Source organism: Lynx rufus, unplaced genomic scaffold (genome assembly GCF_022079265.1).
Source record: "Lynx rufus isolate CCGP_SWC_20201006 ecotype Redwood Valley unplaced genomic scaffold, mLynRuf1.p SCAF_14, whole genome shotgun sequence".
NCBI lineage: Eukaryota > Metazoa > Chordata > Mammalia > Carnivora > Felidae > Lynx > Lynx rufus.
The window spans coordinates 3271393-3293362 of record NW_025814828.1 but is presented as its reverse complement, the minus strand read 5'-3'; the positions used below and the strand labels follow the sequence as shown (position 1 = coordinate 3293362).

General features: G+C 42.9%; 1 protein-coding gene across 2 annotated transcripts in view; it reads left to right on the top strand.

Moving 5' to 3' along the window:
• NLGN4X (neuroligin 4 X-linked) overlaps positions 1-21970 on the top strand; it is a 238815-nt gene that overhangs the window by 208986 nt on the left and 7859 nt on the right. For both annotated transcript variants that reach the window (XM_047076352.1, XM_047076351.1), the window contains 2 exons: positions 15471-15656; positions 19708-20497. In XM_047076352.1, the coding sequence (XP_046932308.1) occupies positions 15471-15656; positions 19708-20497 (976 nt within the window). The remainder of the gene's footprint in view (positions 1-15470; positions 15657-19707; positions 20498-21970) is intronic.

The window sequence follows — 21970 nt, the reverse complement described above, 5'->3', positions numbered from 1 at the left end:
TTCCAATCCTATGGCATTCTGGAAAAGGCGAACTATGGAGACAGTAAAAAGATCAGTGGTTGTCAAGGGGTGGGGAGGCGGAGGCATGAGCAGGTAGAGCACACAGGACTTTTAAGGCAGTGAAACTATTCTATATCATATCATAGTGGTAGATCTATGTCATTATACGTTTGTCATAACCCACAGAATATGCACGACCAAGTGCACTAATGTAAACAATGGACTTTGAGTGGTTATGTTATGGTAATGTAGGTTCATTGATAATAACAAACGTACCACTCTTGGGGGGAACACTGATAATTTGGGAGCATATGCTTATATGGGGGGGGCAGGAGGTACATGGGAGATCTCTGTACCTTCCTGTCAATTTTGCCATGAAGCTAAACTCCTCTAAAACTGAAGTGTATTTCACAAGTACAACTCATTGGTCCCGCTGCTAGGGCACCATCACACATCTTTGAATACCAACAACTGAAAGAATCGTGCTTTTCTCCCACTTTCCCTCTGAAACTCAGAGCAACTACAAAATTTGGGGAACTTTTGTGCCATTCCAGACAGGGAATGCAGAAGAAATAATCAAAACAGGCAATCAGAATTCTGTAGAACCCAGATGAAATCATAGATGTCGATCTTCACCAGTGCCTTGTAAAACATCCGTTGAAAAACTTGGCAGATGTTTTTTTATAGTTGGTGGGATTAGTTACCACCTGAATCCAATGATCAATCACTGTTAAGATAGTCAAAAATAAGACAGTGGTGCACCATTTACGTTCTTATGGGATATATGATGAAACAGAGCATTTTTGCCTCCAGTAGGCAACATGAACCTAACCAAACCTGTGAACTAAAAACTAATTGTTTTGTTTTGTTTTGTTTTTTAGGAAATACAGCAGGATGAGATACAAGACAGCGTAGGAAGCATTCAGTTTGTTCTAGAACTCAGGATATTTTTCAGCAGTGGTGTTCAAACTGTAGCTCACAGACCAGGGTGACATCAGCTTGTTAGAAATGCACATTTCTGGCTTCCACCCCACGCTTCCTGAATCTCAAGTTTGGGGCAGGGGCCCCCTGGGTCCAGTGTTTTCACAGACCCTGCTGGCGATGTTCATGCCTGCTAACATGGAACAGCCTTGCTTCACAGCACTATTTGCCTGATGTTTTAAAGACACTGATGTCATCAGAAAATGAAACGAATTTTATTACCGAAGAGATCTTCTCATTATTTTTATTTGCTCTGTCTCTAGATCGCAGATCACGTTATTTGTTGTTCGCTAAAATTACTTGTACAAGCTTTGAAAACTGTGTGTGCCTACACCCTACCCCAAAACAACTAATTAAGAATCTCTACCACTGGGGCTTGGGCATGACTATTTCTTAAAAGATGTCCAGATATTTAGTGTGGACAGGGAGGGTAGTCACCTATTTCCTGTTACCCAACTCTTTGAAAATAATAGGTGTGTGACCACACACATGATGCAAGGAGCCAGAAATATTGGTAAATGAAAGGAACCCCAGTTTCAGTGGCACAAATAAGATAAAGTGTAAAAAGCACTTTGTAAATTATGATAAGGTGATTGTGTAAAGAGGTTAGCTCTTATTTGAAGATTCTATCTAAATGCCATGGTCAGTTAAATAATATGTTTTTTACATTTGATTTTTTTTTTCTCCTGAAAGCACTTAAAAGAATTTTCCCATGGGGAAAAAAAAAAGGTGTTCAACATGATGGGATCTTTCTTACACATTGAACATAATGCCAAGTTTTGGAGTCATCCTGTTGACAATTAGCCATGACTCTACACTGAGCAAACTGGACCAGAGAGACATCTTGGCGGACCCAAATTCTCCCCAGGATGAGGTGTATTAGTTAGCTTTTCAATCAACTTTGGATAATTAGACGAAAAGGATTCCGTTTTCCATCATTTGCGTTTAACACCACTCAAGGTAAACACCTTCTGTGGGCGCTTTACTTATGTAAATATAGACTACAAAACGACAACGTTAAAGTCACGCAAAGGGATCTAACAAGCACTCCTGTGGACTTTGGCAAGGACCTTCATTCTTGGTTGGAGACACGGATGTCCAGACCTCATAGGCAGCATGAGCACTACTGGTTTCTTTGCTCCTTGGGCTGTTATAGCTTGAATACCATAGGCTGGTTGACTTAAAAACAATAGATGTTTATTTCTCACCCTTCTGGAGGGCAACGGTCCCGCTCATGGATTAGGCTCTACCCTCATGACCTGGTCACCTCCCAAGAGCCCCATCTCCCAATAATAAACCTTGGGGATAAGGATTTCAACATAGGAATTTGGGGGGCAATAAAAGCATTCAGTCCATTGCAAGGGGGAACAGAAGGGAAGTGGCCTTAGTCATGCAATCCAGGTGTCATACCTTATTAGGTGGATTTAGCCCAGGGTGTATGTGACATGTCTTATGGACACTACGATGCAGAGTATTTCCCATATGGGAACTGGTAGCCTCATACAGTTTCTGTTCGGGGTGATAAAAATTTTTGGAGATAGGTAGTGGTGATAGATGCACATCACTATGGATATTATTAATCCCACTGAATTGCGTGCTTAGAAACGATGAAAACAGGGGTGCCTGGGGGGCTCAGTCGGTTGAGTGTCTGACTCTTGATTTTGGCTCAGGTCATGGTCTCATTAGTTCATAGGATCTGACAGTACAGAGCCTCGTTGGGATTCTCTCTCCCTCCTTTTCTCTCTCAAAATAAGTAAACTTTTAAAAAAATGATGAAAACAGAAAAATGTGTATACACATATCTCTATAAGATTTTTGGTTTTAGTTTTCCTCAAATTAAGGACGGTGTGAGGTAGCATGAAAATGTAATACCCCATACATGTTTTTTTCTCAAAAACAAACCAGATTTATGGGGTGCCTAGGTGGTGCCTAAGCATCCGACTTCAGCTCAGGTCATGATCTCACAGTTTGTGGGTTCGAGCTCCACGTTGGGCTCTGTGCTGACAGCTCAGAGCCTGGAGCCTGCTTTGGATTCTGTGTCTTCATCTCTCTCTCTCTCTCTCTCTCTCTCTCTCTTTCTCAAAAATAAACATTTAAAAAATTAAAAAAAAAAAAACAGATTCACTCAGAGTTTCAGGTACCGAAGGTAAGCATGAATTTGGTCACAAATTCTGCAGATGAAGCAAAAAAAAAAAAAAAAAAAAAAAAAGAGAGAGAGAGAGAGAAAGAGACAAAAACATTTGATTCTAGAATTTTTATTTCTGGTAAGAGACAGCTTTTCCTTTTTTCTTGTGTTTCTTTCTGAAGAGCAGTTCTGGGGCTGGTGATAATAGAGGAGGTGGTGCCTGAAGGTGGCAAGTTCTCTTTCTTCTTCAGTGGCTGGCACCTTCCCCAATGACGTTAAGAAAAATATACCAAAGTCTGAGACAACCTCGCTCAGCAGACTCTGCCCATTATGTGTAATGACCGCCTAGAGTCTTGAACCTGGAAAAATACTACCTTGGTTTTGCTCCATTTGTTCTTAAAAAGCCAGCCCTGGATAGCTACACCTGCCAAGTGCAACTGTGGACAGCCATGCTCCTCCGACTGGGAATCCCTTTTGGTTTTTAGTGTCTACCCCTGAGTTGGACCACCAAAGGTTCTGCTTCTGTGGCCTGGGATGGAGCCTACCTGTGTCCATTTTTCCTGGGAACTCGGGCTGGTCCAGATGAGCCCCTCACCCTGGTTCTGAGATAGCCCAGCCCTCCCTGGCTCGAAGTACCATGAAGGCTGGAGAGGATGGTCCTAGCTCACCCAGGAAACACAGTACAGGATGCAGACATGCTCGTAACAATGTGTTCAGGAGACAAACGTACACCTGCACCCGGAAGGTGCTCAGTGGCATCGCTCTCTCTAGTTCATTTTCAATGCAGCTGAGTCACATATTGAGAGGCAATGTACAGTCATGTGGCAGAAGCATCTGGGAGAGGAACTGAGTACATTTCCCTCTGAGTCCCTATTTTTAGTACTTTCTGCCCTTGTCTGTCAGGTTTGGCAACCTTGAAACTGTTCTGATAGTAATGAAATGAGTCTGTGCTATGCCTCAGCCTTTGAAATTATTCTATCTTTCTATGTCTCCATCCATCCCTCTATCCCTCCATTCATCCATCCCTCCATCCATCCATCCATCCTTCCATTCCTCCATCCATCCTTCCATCCCTCCATCCATCCTTCCATCCATCCACCCATCCCTCATCCCTCCATCCATCCATCCATCCATCCTTCCATTCCTCCATCCATCCCTCCATCCATCCTTCCATCCATCCATCCCTCCTTCCATCCATCCATCCATCCATCCATCCTTTCATCCCTCCACCCATCCATCCCTCCACCCATCCATCCCTCCATACATGCTTCCTTCCCTCCATCCTTCCATCCATCTGTCCTTCCACCCATTCATCCATCCCTCCATCCATCCATCCTTCCATCCATCCTTCCATCCCTCTATCCCTCCATCCCTCCATCCTTCCATCCATCCATCCACCCACCCATCCATCCACCCAACCATTCATCCATCCATCCCTCCATCTATCCATCCCTCCATCCATCCATCCATCCACCCACCCTTCCATCTATCCATTTATCCATCCAGTCATCCATCCCTCTATCCCTCCATCTACCCACCTTTCCATCTATCTGTCCATCCATCCACCTGCCCACCCACTGACCCATCCATCTATCCATCTATCCATCAATCTATCCATTAATCCATCATCTATATATCCTATCTGTTTATCTATCTGTCTTTACCTATATCTTTATCTATACATACATACACATATATATTTTTCTTAACTAGAAGATCTTTTAAATTCACTATGCATGGTCTTGTTTAAAATGCCTTTGGTATACAAGAACACTTGGGTAAATACTCACTGCTTTAAAAATAGCGACTGTGCCATTCGTTAAAGGTAAATTGAACAAAATATGCTAGTGGCCTTTTTTTCATAACCGTCATTACCGCCAAGCCCTTAATAAGTATTTTTCATACACAAGATGATAGTAGTAAATCACTTTCCATGGAGCTGTATAAGACATCACATTCCTCATCCGATCCATGCCATGTGGTGGTGGCAGGATGGGGACAGAACACCATTCAGAGTTTAAGAGAAACCTGGGTTTGATTCAGCTTGTCAAAGTCACAGTACTGGTGGCAATGTACCTGACTCAGCCAGGATAAGGCCAGCCATCCCTGGTAGACAGAACACCAGTCCCCTTCTGTTCATATGTGTGCATCCTAACCCTGAGAATATAGACTATGTGGTAGGAGGGATGTTGCCAGATATATTAAGGATCTTGAGATGGGGAGATCAGCCTCAAATATCTGGGATGATGCAATCTGATCAAAAATCTCCTTAAGGAAGGGAGGCTGGAGGGTCAGAACCAGAGAACATTTCAGCTTGGAAGCAGAATTCAGAGAGAAGATGCTATGCTACCTGCTTAGACGAAGGAAGACAGAACCATGAAGAAAAGTCCATGCACGGCCTCTGGGTGCTGGACAAGGAAAGGGAGCAGGCTCGGTGTTAGAGGCTCCAGAAGGAACCCGCTGTCCAGCCGACCTCTAAAACTGTATGATGAGAAATACGTGTGGGATTAAGGCACCAGGTTCGTGGCACTTTGTTACAGCAGCAAAAGGAAGCTAATATAAACATCATTTAATTTTCATTTGTTTGCTGATGATCTACCCATCGCCAGAATATGAGTTTCAAGCCGTCCAAAAAAACAAACAAACAAACAAACATAAAACAAAAAACTGGTTCATTGCTACATCTTTACCACAAGGACAATCAGTGCCTAGACTATTGTAGGCACCCATGAAGATCAGGTTGAACTGACTCATAGGTAAATTACCCCCCTACGCCTGTTAAATATTTGATCTCTATCACATCTTCATTATTTTAAGATCTCTGCTTTTTCCACAGTTGACTCTGGCTCTGATGCTGCTTTTGCTTTCTGGCCGTCATAAGGATAATGGTATCCAGTTGAACCCAAGGGTACCGGCCAAAATTCAGTGAACCCAACGTGCTCTCTACATGCTGTCTGTGCAGGAAAGACTTCAGATGTTCTTGACTCTGGAACGTTGCTTTCTTTAAGCAAAAGTTGGTGGGATAAAATTTCTTACGTGGAGAATCAGCACAATTAATGTTCCTTACTGTCTAATCTTTAAGAGCAGAGAGTTATGGGGGCACCTGGCTGGCTTAGTCAGTAGAGCGTACAAGTCTTGATCTTGGGGTTGTGAGTTCAAGCCCCATATTTGGTGTAGAGATTACTTAAAAAAATCTTTTTTTTAAATTTTTTAATGTTGATTTATTTTTGAGTGGGAGGGAGAGAGAGACAGAGACAGAGCGCAAGTGGGAGAAGGGCAGAGAGAGAGGGTAACACAGAATCCAAAGCAGGCTCCAGTCTCCAAGCTGTGAGCACATAGCCCGATGCAGGGCTCGAACTCACAAAGTGCAAGATCATGACCTGAGCCGAAGTCAGATGCTTAACCAACTGAGCCCCCCAGGCACACTAAAAATAAATCTTTAAAAACCAGAGTTACCCTCTTTTTGAGATGAATCTATCCATACCTGTTTTGTCATATGGTCTATTTAATGTTTTTGTACGTTATTTTTCTGTGACAAATCTCAATTTCTGCCTTTTAAATCCTCAGGAAAGCATCCCCTGCCTCTTCAGGTGCCACCAGAGTTACCCAAAATGACAATACCAATTATAACAATAAGCATTAGTACAGTAAAAGATAGAATGGGATGTGGTAGCTGCTTGCAAGTGGGGAAAACCTTTTCACTTTCTTTCCTTTTTTTTTAAATTTTTTTTTTCAGTATTTATTTTGAGAGACAGCGGAGGAGGGGCAGAGAGAGAGGGAGAGAATCCCAGGCAGGCTCCGTGCCATCAGCACAGAGCCAGACATGGGGCTCAAACTCACTAATGGTGAGATCGTGACCTGAGTGGCAACCGAGAGGAGGACACTGAACCGACTGAGCCCTGCAGGCTCCCCTAGCCTCCTCCCTTGCTGCCTTAGGTTACATTACATCTCTACATCTTCCAGTCCACCAAGACTGCACGTGTGTGAGCAAAGGTACTGTGATGAGCCTTAGGAAGGGCCTCCCCAGCTGTGTTGTGTTTGTGGGGAACAGGACCTTGAGAGTCGTGGGCATACCAGCTAGCTCTGAGAAAAATAGCAAAGACAGTAATAACACTGGTGTTAGAACGGTCATGGGCATGATCTATAATAAGTGACAACGTAAGGAAGCAGCGAGCGCTCGAAAGCGTTCAGCCAAAGGGACTGCTTTAGCGCGTGATACGCGGAGGATATGTGCACAGCTGTGCCTTCACTCAGTTCTGGAAAAGGTCATCTTTAAAGACCTTTCTGTTCCTGAAACTAAACTTCGCAGTGGGACTTTAACTCTTTCATATACCCTCACGCTTACTTATTACTCAAGAGTGTGCTATTTCATCTGAGATGGTGTTGGTTTTTTCTTAATTAAAGCAACTTCCGGGGGTGCCCGGGTGGCTCAGTAGGTTGAGCACCCATCTTCGGCTCAGGTCATGATCTCACGGTTCGTGGGTTCAATCCCTGCATCAGGCTCTGTGCTGACAGCCCAGAGCCTGCAGCCTGCTTCAGATTCTGTCTCCTTCTCTCTCTCCCCCTCACCTGCTCACACTCTCTTTCTCTCTCTCTCTCTCTCTCTCTCTCTCTCTGTCTCTCTCTCTCTCTCTCTCTCTCTCAAAAATAAACAGACCTTAAAAACAATTAAAACAACGTCCGTATCTGTGTTCCAGATTTGCTGGAGAAAAGCAGTGATGGAAAACCTAGGGATGTTTCTGGGCACAGAAAAGATTGTGTGAGCTACGAGATAATGTCAAGTTTTGATAGAGTTGAGAGAGAATGCATTGTCCTTATTTCATTTAGTTCTTGTGATTATGTTATGGAAAAATAAGAACAGACCAGAGTAGTTCTGGTCTGCCCCCAGATAGTATCTAACGGTAAGTACTAGGAAACACTGTGAGTATCTCCACTAGCATGCTTATGTGCAACGGAGGCTAGAAAATCATGTTGAAACAGAGCAGCATATTTTGAATTACTGTACTTTAGAAGAAATTATGGCAATTATGTTTCCTGTTTGTAAAATACTGTTGTGTAAATTGGCTTTTCTTCTATATGCACTTTAGAGGGCTCTGATTACCGTGTACAAAATGTGCATCCTATGTATGCTTTATAAATACACTTTGATGCCAAAAATAGAACTTTCAGTTCTAATCAGTTTTTAAATGTGTGGTGAGTACTAAGGAGGGCACTTGTTGGGATGAGCCCTGGGCGTTCTATGTAAGAGATGAATCACTGAATTCTACTCCAGAAACCAGCACTACTCTGTATATTAACTAACTTGAATTTAAATAAGTACATTTAAAAAAAAAAGAAGAAGAAGAAAGAAAGGGGCGCCTGGGTGGCTCAGCTAGTTAAGCGTCCGACTTCAGCCCAGGTCATGATCTCGCGGTCTGTGAGTTTGAGCCCCGCGTGGGGCTCTGTGCTGACAGCTCAGAGCCCAGAGCTTGCTTCAGATTCTGTGTCTCCTTCTCTCTCTGCGCCTCCCCTGCTCACACTCTGTCTCTAAAAAATACATAAAATGTTGAAAAAAATTTTTAATAAAGGAAAAAACCAAATAGAAGCTTGCAAATGCAAAAAAAAAAATTGTACAAGTTTTCAAGGTATCTGTAGAAATCTACTCAAATACTGTATTCCGCCCCACCCCACCCCAGGTTTTAGCATGTTGCTTGGGTCATTTTGGGTATATCTAAATGTTGGTAGAATGGCATCTCCCTAATTCACAACATGGAGAAAAGGTAGATTATGTGGTGGGGTGTTTTGTTTTGTTTGGGTTTTTTCTTGCCTTGCTTTTCTCCTTAGACTTTAAGCACATAATGAACATTTAGTAAACAGAATTAATAAATATGCATCACGTTCATGCGAAATCTGGCATAAGCCACATGTTTTCTTCATCTATCACCTGCAGAATCTTAAAGTCGGAATCTAAGTAGACCTGTGACCAGTTTTTCCTCTGGATTCATTTCCTAAATCAAAGGGCATCTCTTCATACTTGCTACGCATACGTGAAACAGAAATAAATAGCGGTGTTTCTGATGTCAAGGAAGTCATAGTACTCGGTGACCGTTTTTTAAAAATACACACTGGACACCAGGCACAGTGCTTTTGTATGTTACTGGTCGTGCCCAGTTATTTCCCCCAAGCAATGCTATGGGATTTCTTGATTCCACCTTGGAGCCACGTGGGGCTTTGGAATCTTCAACTTGCATGCCCAAGGCATTACCATCGATTCCAACCTGCTGCTGAACTACAAGCACACATCCTTCCTAGAGAGCAGTACGTTCTAGGATAGAAAGTCACTGAAAGAAAGTTGCCGAGCCGAGAGATTGGAGGCCATCAGGAAACTTTTAAAAAGAGACCTGCCTCGGTGGAAGGAAGGAAAATGAGGTGCGAAATCCTGCCTCAGTGGTTGCAGCCGGGAGGTGACGGGGTTGGTCTACAGGTGGTGCTGTGCTCCCTGAGCAAATGGTGCACCTTGCAGTGGGGCCAGGTTTCTAGGAGGAAGGCAGACGCGGGCAATGTGTACCAGGCAGGTTACAGGCTGACCGCAGCTTGGTCAAGAGCATCCTGGATGCAGCAGGCTGTGTGTAAAAAGGCAAAGAGATACAGAAATGCAAGGCGTTTCCTGGAGGCAGTCAACAAACAACTAACGTGGTCTGTCTGTCTGCTGAAGAATATACATAGGACATGGTCAGCGGTATAGACATGCTATCTCACGGAGGGGCTCTGGAAGTCCCACTAAGGAATTTGACTATAAAACATATTTGCTTTAGGGTGGTGTGGTGTGTGTGGGAGTGTGTGAGAGTGATTGCTAAAGAAAGCAAAAATTGGAAAAAAATGTAAACCCAGATGTAGGATTAAGTGTAAACAATCCACATTCCTAGAGCTAAACACTTAAATGTTGGATTTCCTTCCAGAGTTTATAATTTACACCCCGCTTTATTGTGTTCATAAAAAAGAGATCTTATCACACGGTATTCAGAAACTCACTGTTTTCTCCTGAGACATCTTAGATGTTTTTCTGTGTCCACAGAAATCAAGAACCTCTCATTATATGGTTCAGCCAACATGATTTACGCAACAAATCTTTTATGCACGGGCACTGACATTGCTGTCTTCTCTCATTTTCAAAGTCACAATCACAAAGAATTGCTCCTTGGGTGGCTGGCAACTTTTATACCTTTAAATAAAGATTTTTTTATATATATCTAGAAAGCATAGAAATAGAACTTCAGTGTCAGAGGGTTTCAGGTTTTCATCTTCATGGGTTTTGTCAATTTTTTCAAGTTGGGGAGCACTATGTTTAGACTAATGGTAACGAATAGGTTGGAAGCAGCCAGGATGGAGGGGTGAGCTGGAAGTCTTATCTTGGGCACTGGGGTGTGGACCCAGCAGAGTGATGAGGTATACTAGCTGTTTCAGAAATAAAAGCAAAAAGATTTGAGGGCCGAGTGAATGCAAGTCCCACAAATCTAGAGGAATGTTCCAGCATGGGGTCTTGAATGGAAACTCATCTAACGTTGGCTCAAAGGATCTGGTTCCAACATGGCCATTGCCACAAATTTCATCACTGTGAAACTTATTAACCTTCATATGTTGATCTATATTATATACTAAACAAAACTGTGTTTCTTATTTTGTGCTTTGTGTCCGGAATATAATTGGTTTCAGTTTGTGAATTAATGTAATTTCAACTAAAGTAGTATGAAAAACCTGCACAGCCTCAGTGTAAATACTGTGTGGAAATATAATATACTTTATGGAAATAATGCAAGGATCCCCGTTAACAATTTAATGGACCCTTTGTTTGGAAACCTGTGCTACAGAAATCGTGTGTGTTCATAATTGTCTTTGATTTATAAATAGATTTATAAATTTTTGTTCTATTTATAAATAGATTTTGACCCTGTATGACTTTGGTGTGATAATTAAATGCAGTAGAAAGTTATGACTCATGTCATTGTTAAGTAAACTAAAAACTACAAGTAGAGACATTAAATTTCAATTAGTTGTCCCCCATCAGGCTCAAAGATTTGGAATATATACCTTTTCTCCCCTTCCATCCATCCTGTGCAAGTATATACCCTTTTGTTAAATCATAAATGATTCCAGCAGGAAACTTCAGCTTCACATTGTAATAAGTGCACTCAGTGAATGATTTCCTATAAACATCAGAGAATAGACATTTGCATTTATGTGGCTGATTTTCATTTTTATACCTCTGCTCTATTCTTATCATAGATTCCTTTCCAGGCCCCTTGATGTGACCTAAAGTGAATTCTATCTATTTTTGTTGAAGAATTTTTGTGTAAACATTCCATTTTGCTTTTGCTCTATTAAATTTATAAGATAGAGGTATTATGATCTAATAATGGCTAATGATTTGTCAATTCCCATGCTACTCTGTATCTGTTTCTCTATCCATCCATCCACCCACCCATCTATATCTATGTATCCATCCCTATATCTATCTATCTATCTATCTATCATCTATCTATCTAATCTATCCCATACTTATATACACGTGTGTTCTCACACAATGACATATTTATACATATACATTCTATATACATATACATTATACAAATATGTATATACATATATGACCTACATATACATATGTGTATAGGTACTATTAATAATAATTTATAGTCTCCACTGTATTTCAGAAATTCTTTTAGAAGTACAGTTGAGACTCCAGTTGCACCAATCACCAGTGAATACACACAATAAAATTATACACTAAAATATTCTGTATTCTCTTGGTAATTATCTTTTAGTTAATGGTCACCCAAGAAAAGGTCTCCTGTACTTATGTAATGAATTATGTCCTAAAAGAAAATTAACTGTAGCTTTAAAGTTCTATTACAGAAGAACAAAAGGGCCGTCACATCTGACACCATCGGGCTTCGTTACAACCACTGACTTGCCTGTGTGAAAAGCCACGCGACCTGGAATCATTCTCCTAAGCCCTATGGTGCAATTCAGAAGAGCAAGACACCTTTAGATTGTGATGTCCTACCACAAAAGCCTGAATCTGTGTATCCTAGCCACAGTATGAAGACCGACTTCAGTGCTCATTGTTACCCAATGTCCATTTCACTCAACGAGCAAGGCGGGAAATGTGATTTCTGGCTTGCGGGCATTTCTCATGGGCCATATTAAAAAAATTTTTTTAACGTTTAATCATTTTTGAGAGAGAGAGAGAGAGAGAGAGAGACAGAGCATGAGTGGGGGAGGGGCAGAGAGACAGTGAGACATAGAATACAAAGCAGGCTCTAGTCTCTGAGCTGTCAGCGCAGAGCCCGATGCAGGGCTCAAACCCCTGTGAGATCACGACTTGAGCAGAAGTCCTACGCTTAACCGACTGAGCCACCCAGGCACCCCTCTCATGGACCATATTTTAAAATAACCACTGGACACCTGAGCTTATCTCTTGTGAGTATGTATATTGTTTGGTTCCTTCTAGCACTTGGAATGAAATTGGGTCCCGATCTTGTCACAGTAGGTCTGAGTTCAAGTATGTGCTTTCTGTCTCTCTCTCATTGTTCTGTTGTTGGCGGGGGGTTGGGGCGGGGGGAGGGGGGCTGGGGGGCTGACTGATTTACAACCTTCATTTCAGAGACAGTAAATCTCAAAAGCCAAATGTTTCATCAGCTGAAATGCTTAACGGATTTGGAGCCAAGAGTGCTTATCAGTGAAAGAAGCCATTTGTTTAAAATCTCTCGTTTTAGCCAGCCAAGGGGCTGCTTCTATTAATTCATCTACAGCGTATATGGAAAGAGATGTGCTTCTCGAGGGGACAGACTTCTAAGGACGCCTCTACCAGCACTCGGCTTTGGTGATGTGCATGGCCGTTTCCAAACGGATTATCTACTCCCACGTTCATAGAACTTCATGATAGGAAACTGATACACATCTTGTTTCTGCATTATATCAAGCACTCTATTTCCACAATCAGAATAGGAAAGAAATATATTCTTGCAGGGTAAAATAAAATTGCTTGCCTTCATTCTGCACCTGCAATAAAAACTCTGCCTTGTTGATTGTTTAAATTAAAAGAGACGGTGGAAAAAAATCCCTGGATGATGCAGTGAATGAAGATTCCATGGCAGCAACTATGGAAACACCAACTTCAAAAAAACCCACGTTCATTTGCTAAACTTCAGGCATGCACGGAGAGCTGTTTCCCTCAGGACTTTTGGAAGGAATTCAGAATCGCAAAGATCAAACCTTTCAATAGGAGGCTGTTAGAAAAGCTAAGATTTGCCAGGGTATAGAATATTAATTAGCCTGCCATTGGAGAGGTTACAACAGTCATGTTTTGCTGGGGAGGGGCTTCAGTTCCATAAAGGCTAGCGATTCACCGTATGTTGCAAATCCTCACTGGTGCCCCGCGGAAACAAAATAAGCAAATAGGTCATTCTGGGAGAGCTCACAGAGGGGGAGAGGGAGTGGAGGAAGGATGTGTTGAAGACAGAGGGGTTCTGCCAGAAAATTACTGGAGCCTTTAGGAATGAATCACCGCTTTCCTTAATGGGGAAAGAGAGGCTTGTCTTATGGTTATTAAACGGCACCCAAACTACCATTATGAGCCCGTTTCATACATAAAGCTGCATGAAAGGGCCTTTGCTCCCAAGCAGGGCGCGATGCATTTTATGAGAAACTGTGCAAAAGGTTGCACGATGAATGCCAGAGCCAGGGAACACTCGTTGGCATGAAACGCTAATTAGTAATTGCTAATTAAATAAGGGAGGGGTTGGTAATGTCGGAACGTTCCCACTAATGACAAGCTCATCTCAGCTCCACCCCTGAGAATGCTGGAGAGGCCTGAATCTTCGAGATGCCCTGGCCATGCATCTCTGCAGATACAGGAGATCGTGAGTGCACTTCGTGCATTTTCAGAACCAGGTTTTGATTCATGTGACTTCAGGGCCTCAGTCAGTCTGTCTTCACCCAAACACTGCAGCAGGTGGCTGTAGGAGCGTAATAAGCACTTACTGAAATGGCTGGGAAGAAGGAGGTGGGATGGAAGGGGGTGTTTGGGGGCAAGGGCACATAAGAAAGAAAAATGACTAAGAAGCAAACAAAACACCTTTTTAGCATCTGGTGTTGTTTTGTCAGAAGGCCTAGGCAAGACAGAAGTGGATACAAAGGTAGACCAACATGGGTGCGGTGCGTTAACCTTGGCAGAAGCTGGAACAAGCAGCGGTAGTTTCGAATTTGAGAAGGAGAGGACCTGTCTGTCCGGAAAACGACTTCAGACATCAGAGGGAAGGCTTGTTTCGAGGTCACGATCGTTTTTGCCACGAGAGAGAGACAGACGAGTCTGGGATCCATCTGACCACGTTGCTACAGGAAAAGCTTTGGGTTGCCTTCTTTGCAGCCTCTAAGGGCGAATTAGGAATGTGATGCCTTTGGTGAAATTGGTTCCTCAATTTATAGAGAGGGGTGGGCACTAAGTAAGAGTGGAGTCCCAGGATCTGTCATTTAGTTTGAAACTTAAGCATTAAAAAGAATGAAAATATCAATAAGGAATTCAATGGGGAAAAGCTGACAACCTGTAATGCTTTTCTGTACACACACACACACACTTACACACAGACGCCAACACACAGATGCCCCAGCCCAACACACACACTTATTTTTCCCTGAAAAACTTCTTTTAGGAAATCCCTGAAAAATTTTTTCAAGGAGGACTTTCTCATTTTACAACCAACGTGTGTAGACAAATGATAACTTGAATCTAGTAAAATTTATGGTCTCTGGTATTATCATATATTATAAATATTTGAGATTGATTTCGCCTGATATGTTAGCCCTGTACAGACTCATAGAGGAGGCATTTTATCATCAGAAACAGAACCGATAGAAACAGAAGCAATAACCATCATCACGATTATTTACATAATATAATCCTTCCTGCCATGAAAAATGCTTTCCACTGCTGCTTCTCATTTATAGGAAGACAACCAAAGAATGAACAGGGTAAACCATGAGATATATTTTCTTTATTTTTTAAGTGTTTATTTATTTATTTCGAGAGACAGTATGTGTGCGAGCCAGGAGGGACAAGGGCAGAGAGAGAGAGAGAGAGAGAGAGAGAGAGAGAGACAGTGACAGAGAGAATCCCAAGCAGACCCCACACCATCAGCACATGGAGCCTGACATGTGGGGCTTGAACCCACAAACGGAGAGATCATGTCCTAAGCCAAAACCAAGAGTCAGACGCTGAACCGACCGAGCCACCCAGGCGCCCCCAGGAGATTTATTTCCAAATACCGGAGATGTTTACGTGCTTTGTTGTCATCAACAACCCAAAATATCCTGTGTTCTCTCGTAGGGTTTTTAAGTACCGGTGACCAGGCGGCCAAAGGCAACTATGGGCTCCTGGACCAGATCCAGGCACTTCGGTGGATTGAGGAGAATGTCGGGGCCTTCGGCGGGGATCCCAAGCGAGTGACCATCTTCGGCTCAGGCGCGGGGGCGTCTTGCGTCAGTCTGTTGACCTTGTCGCACTATTCAGAAGGTAACAAGGGCATCCCCGTGTTGGTGCACGACTCCCAGGGCTGACTGGTGAACACATGTGGAGTTCATATCCAAGGTGCCTGCTGGTGGTGTCACCATAAGTCTCTCTCGAATCCTCTGCACAAAGTCCCCAGATGACATGAGCTCACATTGCTTTCTTTAAAAAAATTTTTTTTAAGTTTCTTTTATTTAGAGAGAGAGAGAGAGCATGCAAAGGCGTGAGTGATGGAGGGGCAGAGAGAAAAGAAGAGAGAGGATCCCAAGGAGGCTCCGCGTTGTCAACGTAGAACTCATTGTGGGACTTGAACCCGAGAACCATGAGATCATGACCTGAGCTGAAACCAAGAGTTGGATGCTTAGCCAACTGAGCCTCCCAGGAGCCCCTCACATTGTTTTCTTTCGGCTCAGCTTTGTTTGTATTTTAACCATTTAAATGACAACAATTCAGTGCTGGTTACAACAATTGGAACATAATGACTCTTAGAGGAAGACCAACACTTTGCTTTTGCCTTCCTGACTTTATTCGGTCACCTTTAAATTTTAAGGCCTTCTCATTTCAACTTGGGAGAGGTAATACAGAAGAGAAACAGTCATGTGGAAGACGGATGCACATTTTTACATTCCATAAGCAATGCAGCCTGTGGTCGTGTGGTTTTAAAAGTCAGTTGGGTCACCCACACTAACTTGGGGTAGCTCCCTCGTGTCCAGAGAGGAGGGGTTTAAGAGAGAAGTCAACTGGAATTAGATGCATTCATGATAACTTCCTGGCCCCCTCCCCCCTCAAAAACAAAAACATAACAGAGGTACCTGGGTGGCTCAGTCAGTTCGCATCCGACTTTGGATCAGGTCATGATCTCACGGTTCATGGGTTTGAGCCCCATGTTGGACTCTGTGCTGACAGCTTGGAGCCTGGAGCCTGCTTTGGATTCTGTGTCTCCCTCTCTCTCTGCCCCTCCCCCGCTTGTGCTCTGTCTCTCTCTCCCAAAAATAAACATTAAAAAAAAAACCAATAAACAACCCAGGAAAATGCAAATAAACATTCTCGGTTATGATCTAAATTATCAGGGTCATGTTATATTTCTTTCCATGTCATTGGTTGGTTGAAGAATTGCACCATTTTTATTTGAACCATTTTCATCAAAAGCACTTGAAACCTTAAAGGAGTTATTTGTTTTTCTTTAAAGAGTCTTGCAAAAGGAATGAAAAGGTCAAAATATTTTAAAGACTAATAAATACATAGAATTTTAATAAAATAGAATCAAAAAAACTGAAGAGGACCTTGAAGTGTATCTACCCCAAAGCCCTCATTTATCAAAAAGGAAATTGAGGCTTAAAGAGGTTGCATAACCTGCCTAGGTTCACACAGCAAGTGATGGAGGCAGGGAAGAAACCCAACTTCCCAGACCCTGATTCAAACCTATTCCCACCATTCTTCCTTAGCTATTAAAAACTGTGCCAGAGTAGAGGGTAGCCTTGATCTTCTGTGCAGAATAGACTGGCTGTGCGGGATTCATGGATATCTGCGCACAGAACAACTATCAGGAAAGCCCTGATTGTCTCTCCTATTTGGTATTTTACCTCCCAACTGCTTCTCCACTTTCGGCTTCCAGTGTTGAAGTTCAGATTTCCTCTCAAGGTATTCTGTAGCTCTTAGGAAACACAAATGTTGAGCTCGAGTAGAAATTTTAACTAGTCACAGGCACTGATGTGACCAGTAGATTTGCGGCTTAGTAAGGAGGTTCAAAATGCACCTGTTATTAGGATGCTCAGTCCAACAGCCATAAGCAACCATCAGTCAAATCAAAGGTGACAGGGCTATAGATTATTTCATAGTGTCTAAGGAGAGGTCACGTTATGGGCTCACATTTATATTAACACTTCATTTTTACAAAAATGAAACAGTGGATAATTAGAGGGGTTGTTGGCAACATCAATACCTATAGCATTCCAGAAAATATTTAGACTTTCCCACTTTTCAACTGATGTAATCCCAGTTCTCAAGTTAGCAAGTAGTCAGGACCAGCTTCCTTAGTAATCAAACACAGGAAACCAAATCTAATTGGAGGAAGAGCATTAATTACTTAAATCAGCGTGTCGGAAGTGATCAAGCTCCATGGCAGTGCTGGGCATGGGTCGCGTCTCTACACAGCAGCTTTTCAAAACAACCCAGCAATGTAATGAGCACTATGAAAATAACTAGATAGTTGGCCTTAGAATTATACTTCTAGCGATGTAGTCCCAAAAAAAGCAATCAACAGATGCATGGAAAATGATGTTTTCTTGAAGATGTTTGCCACAGTATCATAGCAAAGAATCAAATGAGAAGCTCCAAGATTAAAAAGACAAGAAAGTTATAAGGAACACATGCATTTACTCAAAGGAACAATAATTAAAATATTTAAGAATTGTGCTGAAGACATACAGTGGTCTGGGAGACACAGTGTGAAAGCTATGCATCTACTGGACACACAGTTGTACAAAACAACGTTGAGGGGGAGCTAGATAGCCAAGTAGGAATGACAGTAAAATGCTAACCAAACATTTTGGTTGAATTTTATAGTATGAAGTATGAGTGGTATTTTTCTTTATCCAATTATTCAAGTTTTATCACAAATTATATTCTGTAGCACACACACACACACACACACACACACAAACACATAGCTACATCAGTCATGGCCAATAGTTGTAACAGGATAAAAAAAAAAACATCTAGCAAAATTTTTATAATCCTGATTATTTTAACTTGTGAAAATCTTCAATCGATCACATATTGACATCATTTCTTTAAGAGGCTTCAACACATCAATCTTTAGAGCCAAACACAAACGTCAGTAGTTGTACATGTCTGAGAGCATTATAAACTCTGGGAGAATGGCCCCCAAATGACTTTGATGATGCATTGAGCAAAACCAGATCAACTTAACGTCTTCTCTTGTGTGTCATCTTTGGGCAATCTTCCAGTCTTTAGAATCACATCTTCCTGATTGCAATCATGTTTCCTCACTTGATTGCTTGCATGACCTTAAAACTCTACAGGGCACAAACTTTTGGGCTCCCAGCTGAATTACTCTGCCAGCGTCTCCTGAGGCATGAGAGCTACATCATGCTGGAATTCAAGAAAATGGCAGGAAGAGATAAGAAACAGAATGCTATCATTTTATACCCCATCAGCTCTTGTCCTGTAGTAGTGAAAAATACAGGGTTTAAAAAAAATCTTTTTTTACTTCCCAACATTCATGCACTAGACAGAACTGAGAGAATATTGTAAGCCACACAGAATTTTACTCATCAAATTGCCCTTTTTTTTAATTTCTCATGAAACAGACATTTTGAACATGTGGCAGAATACATTAGAGGAAAGTCTGGGATTCGAATGGATGCAATTTTGAAACCAGTGATTTTTTTTTTTAATGCATTTTACTTGGGCAATCAAGTGAGGATTCCTTTAGGAATAGCTAGCTTAATTAATATTTTAGTTGTGAAAGCTTAATACATCCAATATATTGAGGGTGGAAACAGAAGTACATCTCTGAATTTTTACCCTGAAATTGATTTTAGTGGATTTTTTCTTTCTGCGTGTTGACGTGGTACCTGGATTTGCCAGTGAGGCAAAATGGTCTTTAACATCTTCTTGGCTCAAAGCATATGTTTAAGGAATGGGAGGTAGGTGATTACCCTGGGTGGGTTTATTTATAACAGCATCTGGGGATGCCAATGGCAAGACTACCCTAAATTGTGGAGTGATAAACAGATTGCACGTTTTTTTACCACTGGAGCTAAAAGTTTTTTTACCATTTTCTTAAACCGTGTGTGTGTGTGCGTGCGTGCGTGCGTGCGTGCGTAATAACATCCCATAAAACAAATGTCCAGCGGGAAGGGGAGGAGGAGAGAAGGAGATGGAAATGAGCCCAAAAATCCTGAAAGCGCTGAATGCCACCGTATCCAGAAATTCACATGCCGAGAGACAATCAGAGCCTTCTTTGCTAAGTAAACGCTGCTTTTCTGTCTTCCGGGTTTTCATTTGCACGTGTACGACGTTGCACCTGCAGGTCTGTTCCAGAAGGCAATCATCCAGAGCGGGACCGCGCTGTCCAGCTGGGCAGTGAACTACCAGCCAGCCAAGTACACGCGGATATTGGCAGATAAAGTCGGCTGCAACATGCTGGACACCACGGACATGGTGGAATGCCTTCGGAATAAGAACTACAAGGAGCTCATTCAGCAGACCATCACCCCGGCCACGTACCACATCTCCTTTGGCCCCGTCATCGACGGGGACGTCATCCCAGACGACCCTCAGATCCTGATGGAGCAGGGGGAGTTCCTCAATTACGACATCATGCTTGGTGTCAACCAGGGGGAAGGCTTGAAGTTTGTCGACGGCATCGTGGACAACGAAGATGGTGTGACGCCCAACGACTTTGACTTCTCCGTGTCCAACTTTGTGGACAACCTTTACGGCTACCCAGAGGGGAAAGACACGCTGCGGGAGACCATCAAGTTCATGTACACGGACTGGGCAGACAAGGAAAACCCCGAGACGCGGCGCAAGACCCTGGTGGCTCTCTTCACGGATCACCAGTGGGTGGCCCCCGCGGTGGCCACGGCCGACCTGCATGCTCAGTACGGCTCCCCGACTTACTTCTATGCCTTCTACCACCACTGCCAGAGTGAAATGAAGCCCAGCTGGGCGGACTCAGCCCATGGTGACGAAGTCCCCTACGTCTTTGGGATCCCCATGATTGGCCCTACTGAACTCTTCAGTTGTAACTTCTCCAAGAACGACGTCATGCTCAGCGCAGTGGTCATGACCTACTGGACCAATTTTGCCAAAACCGGGTACGTGCTTCCCCACAGCAGGTTTTTCTTGCTCTTCTCCTAGATTGTCTGGTTCTGCCGTGACGAACGGAGTGCAAGATGCATTCACACACGGTAATGGTGGGGGGCCTCGCTTTTTCCTCCTCCTTAAATTGTTTTCTGCCAACCAGATTTTTACTAAGGGCGCTCATTGCATACTTAAAAGTCTGTTTCTACCTGCCACTCCAGGGTTCGGGGGTAAACGGCAATACCTTTGGAAGCCAATCCCAGAATTTGTGTCCTTTGGTAAATAGTAGGGTTATCAAATAGGACCTTGTGTCCTTTGGTAAATAGTAGGGTTATCAAATAGGACCCTGTGTCCTTTGGTAAATAGTAGGGTTATCAAAACACGTGTACCACGTGGCAATTTGTGTTTATTGTGTAGCCACGAGAACAGATTCAGTCTCATAATACATCTAAGAAATATGATCCATGTGTGTTTATACTATATATGAACACACACGTATGTATGTTTCTCTACAGTTATGAGATTTATTTCCTGTATATACATATATTGGCAAATACTTATTCATCTATATATCACTTATACATATTTGTTTCATAAACAAATATATATTTCATATATATGTGTATATACATACCTCACAGGAAAGGACCTCAGCTAAATGTAGTACAAAACCCACAAGAGGCACACATAACGACAGGTCCACCGATATCCTGTTGAGCAGCTTCCAAGCAAACAAGGATAGAAAAGTCTCCCCAAGTTTTTATTTTTTCAGGTTTATTTATTTTGAGAGAAAGCAGGCGTGTGATGGGTGAGGAGTACACAGAGAGGGAAAGAGAGAATCCCAAGCACGCTCCACACTGTCATCCCAGGGCGCGATCCCACGAACTGTGAGATCATGACCTGAGGCAAAATCAAGAGTTTGACACTCAACCGCCTGAGCCACCCAGGCATCAGAAGACTCCCCAACATTTAAATATTTTTTAATGTTTTTATTTATTTTTGAGAGAGACAGAGATAGAGTGAGTGAGGGAGAGCAGAGACAGGGAGGGAGACACAGAACCCGAAGCAGGCTGCAGGCTCCGAGCCGTCAGCACAGAGCCAGACGCGGGGCTCCATCTCACGAGCCGTGAGATCATGGCCTGAGCCGAAGTCGGATGCTTAACCGACTGAGCCGCCCAAGCGCCCCGACTCCCCAGCATTTGAAATGGCTACAAAGTCACAGCAACTTTTCATTTTTCTCCTGTCTAGCAACGTGATTGTGGAAATTAATGAGGTATCATTCTGTTCTACCTGGGTGGGCTTCTCTCATTAACCTTGAGCCTCTTGCCCTGAATTAAAATCGGAGACGCTCTCCCTCTCCGCGGGAATGTGCGTCTTCCCGTGGCACTCCAGATGTGGGACAGAGGCGCCCACACGACAGCAGCCCGCAGTGCCTGAGTCTGAGGCAGCTCTAGAGACAGGGTTCGTGGTGCTGAGGGCTCAATGCT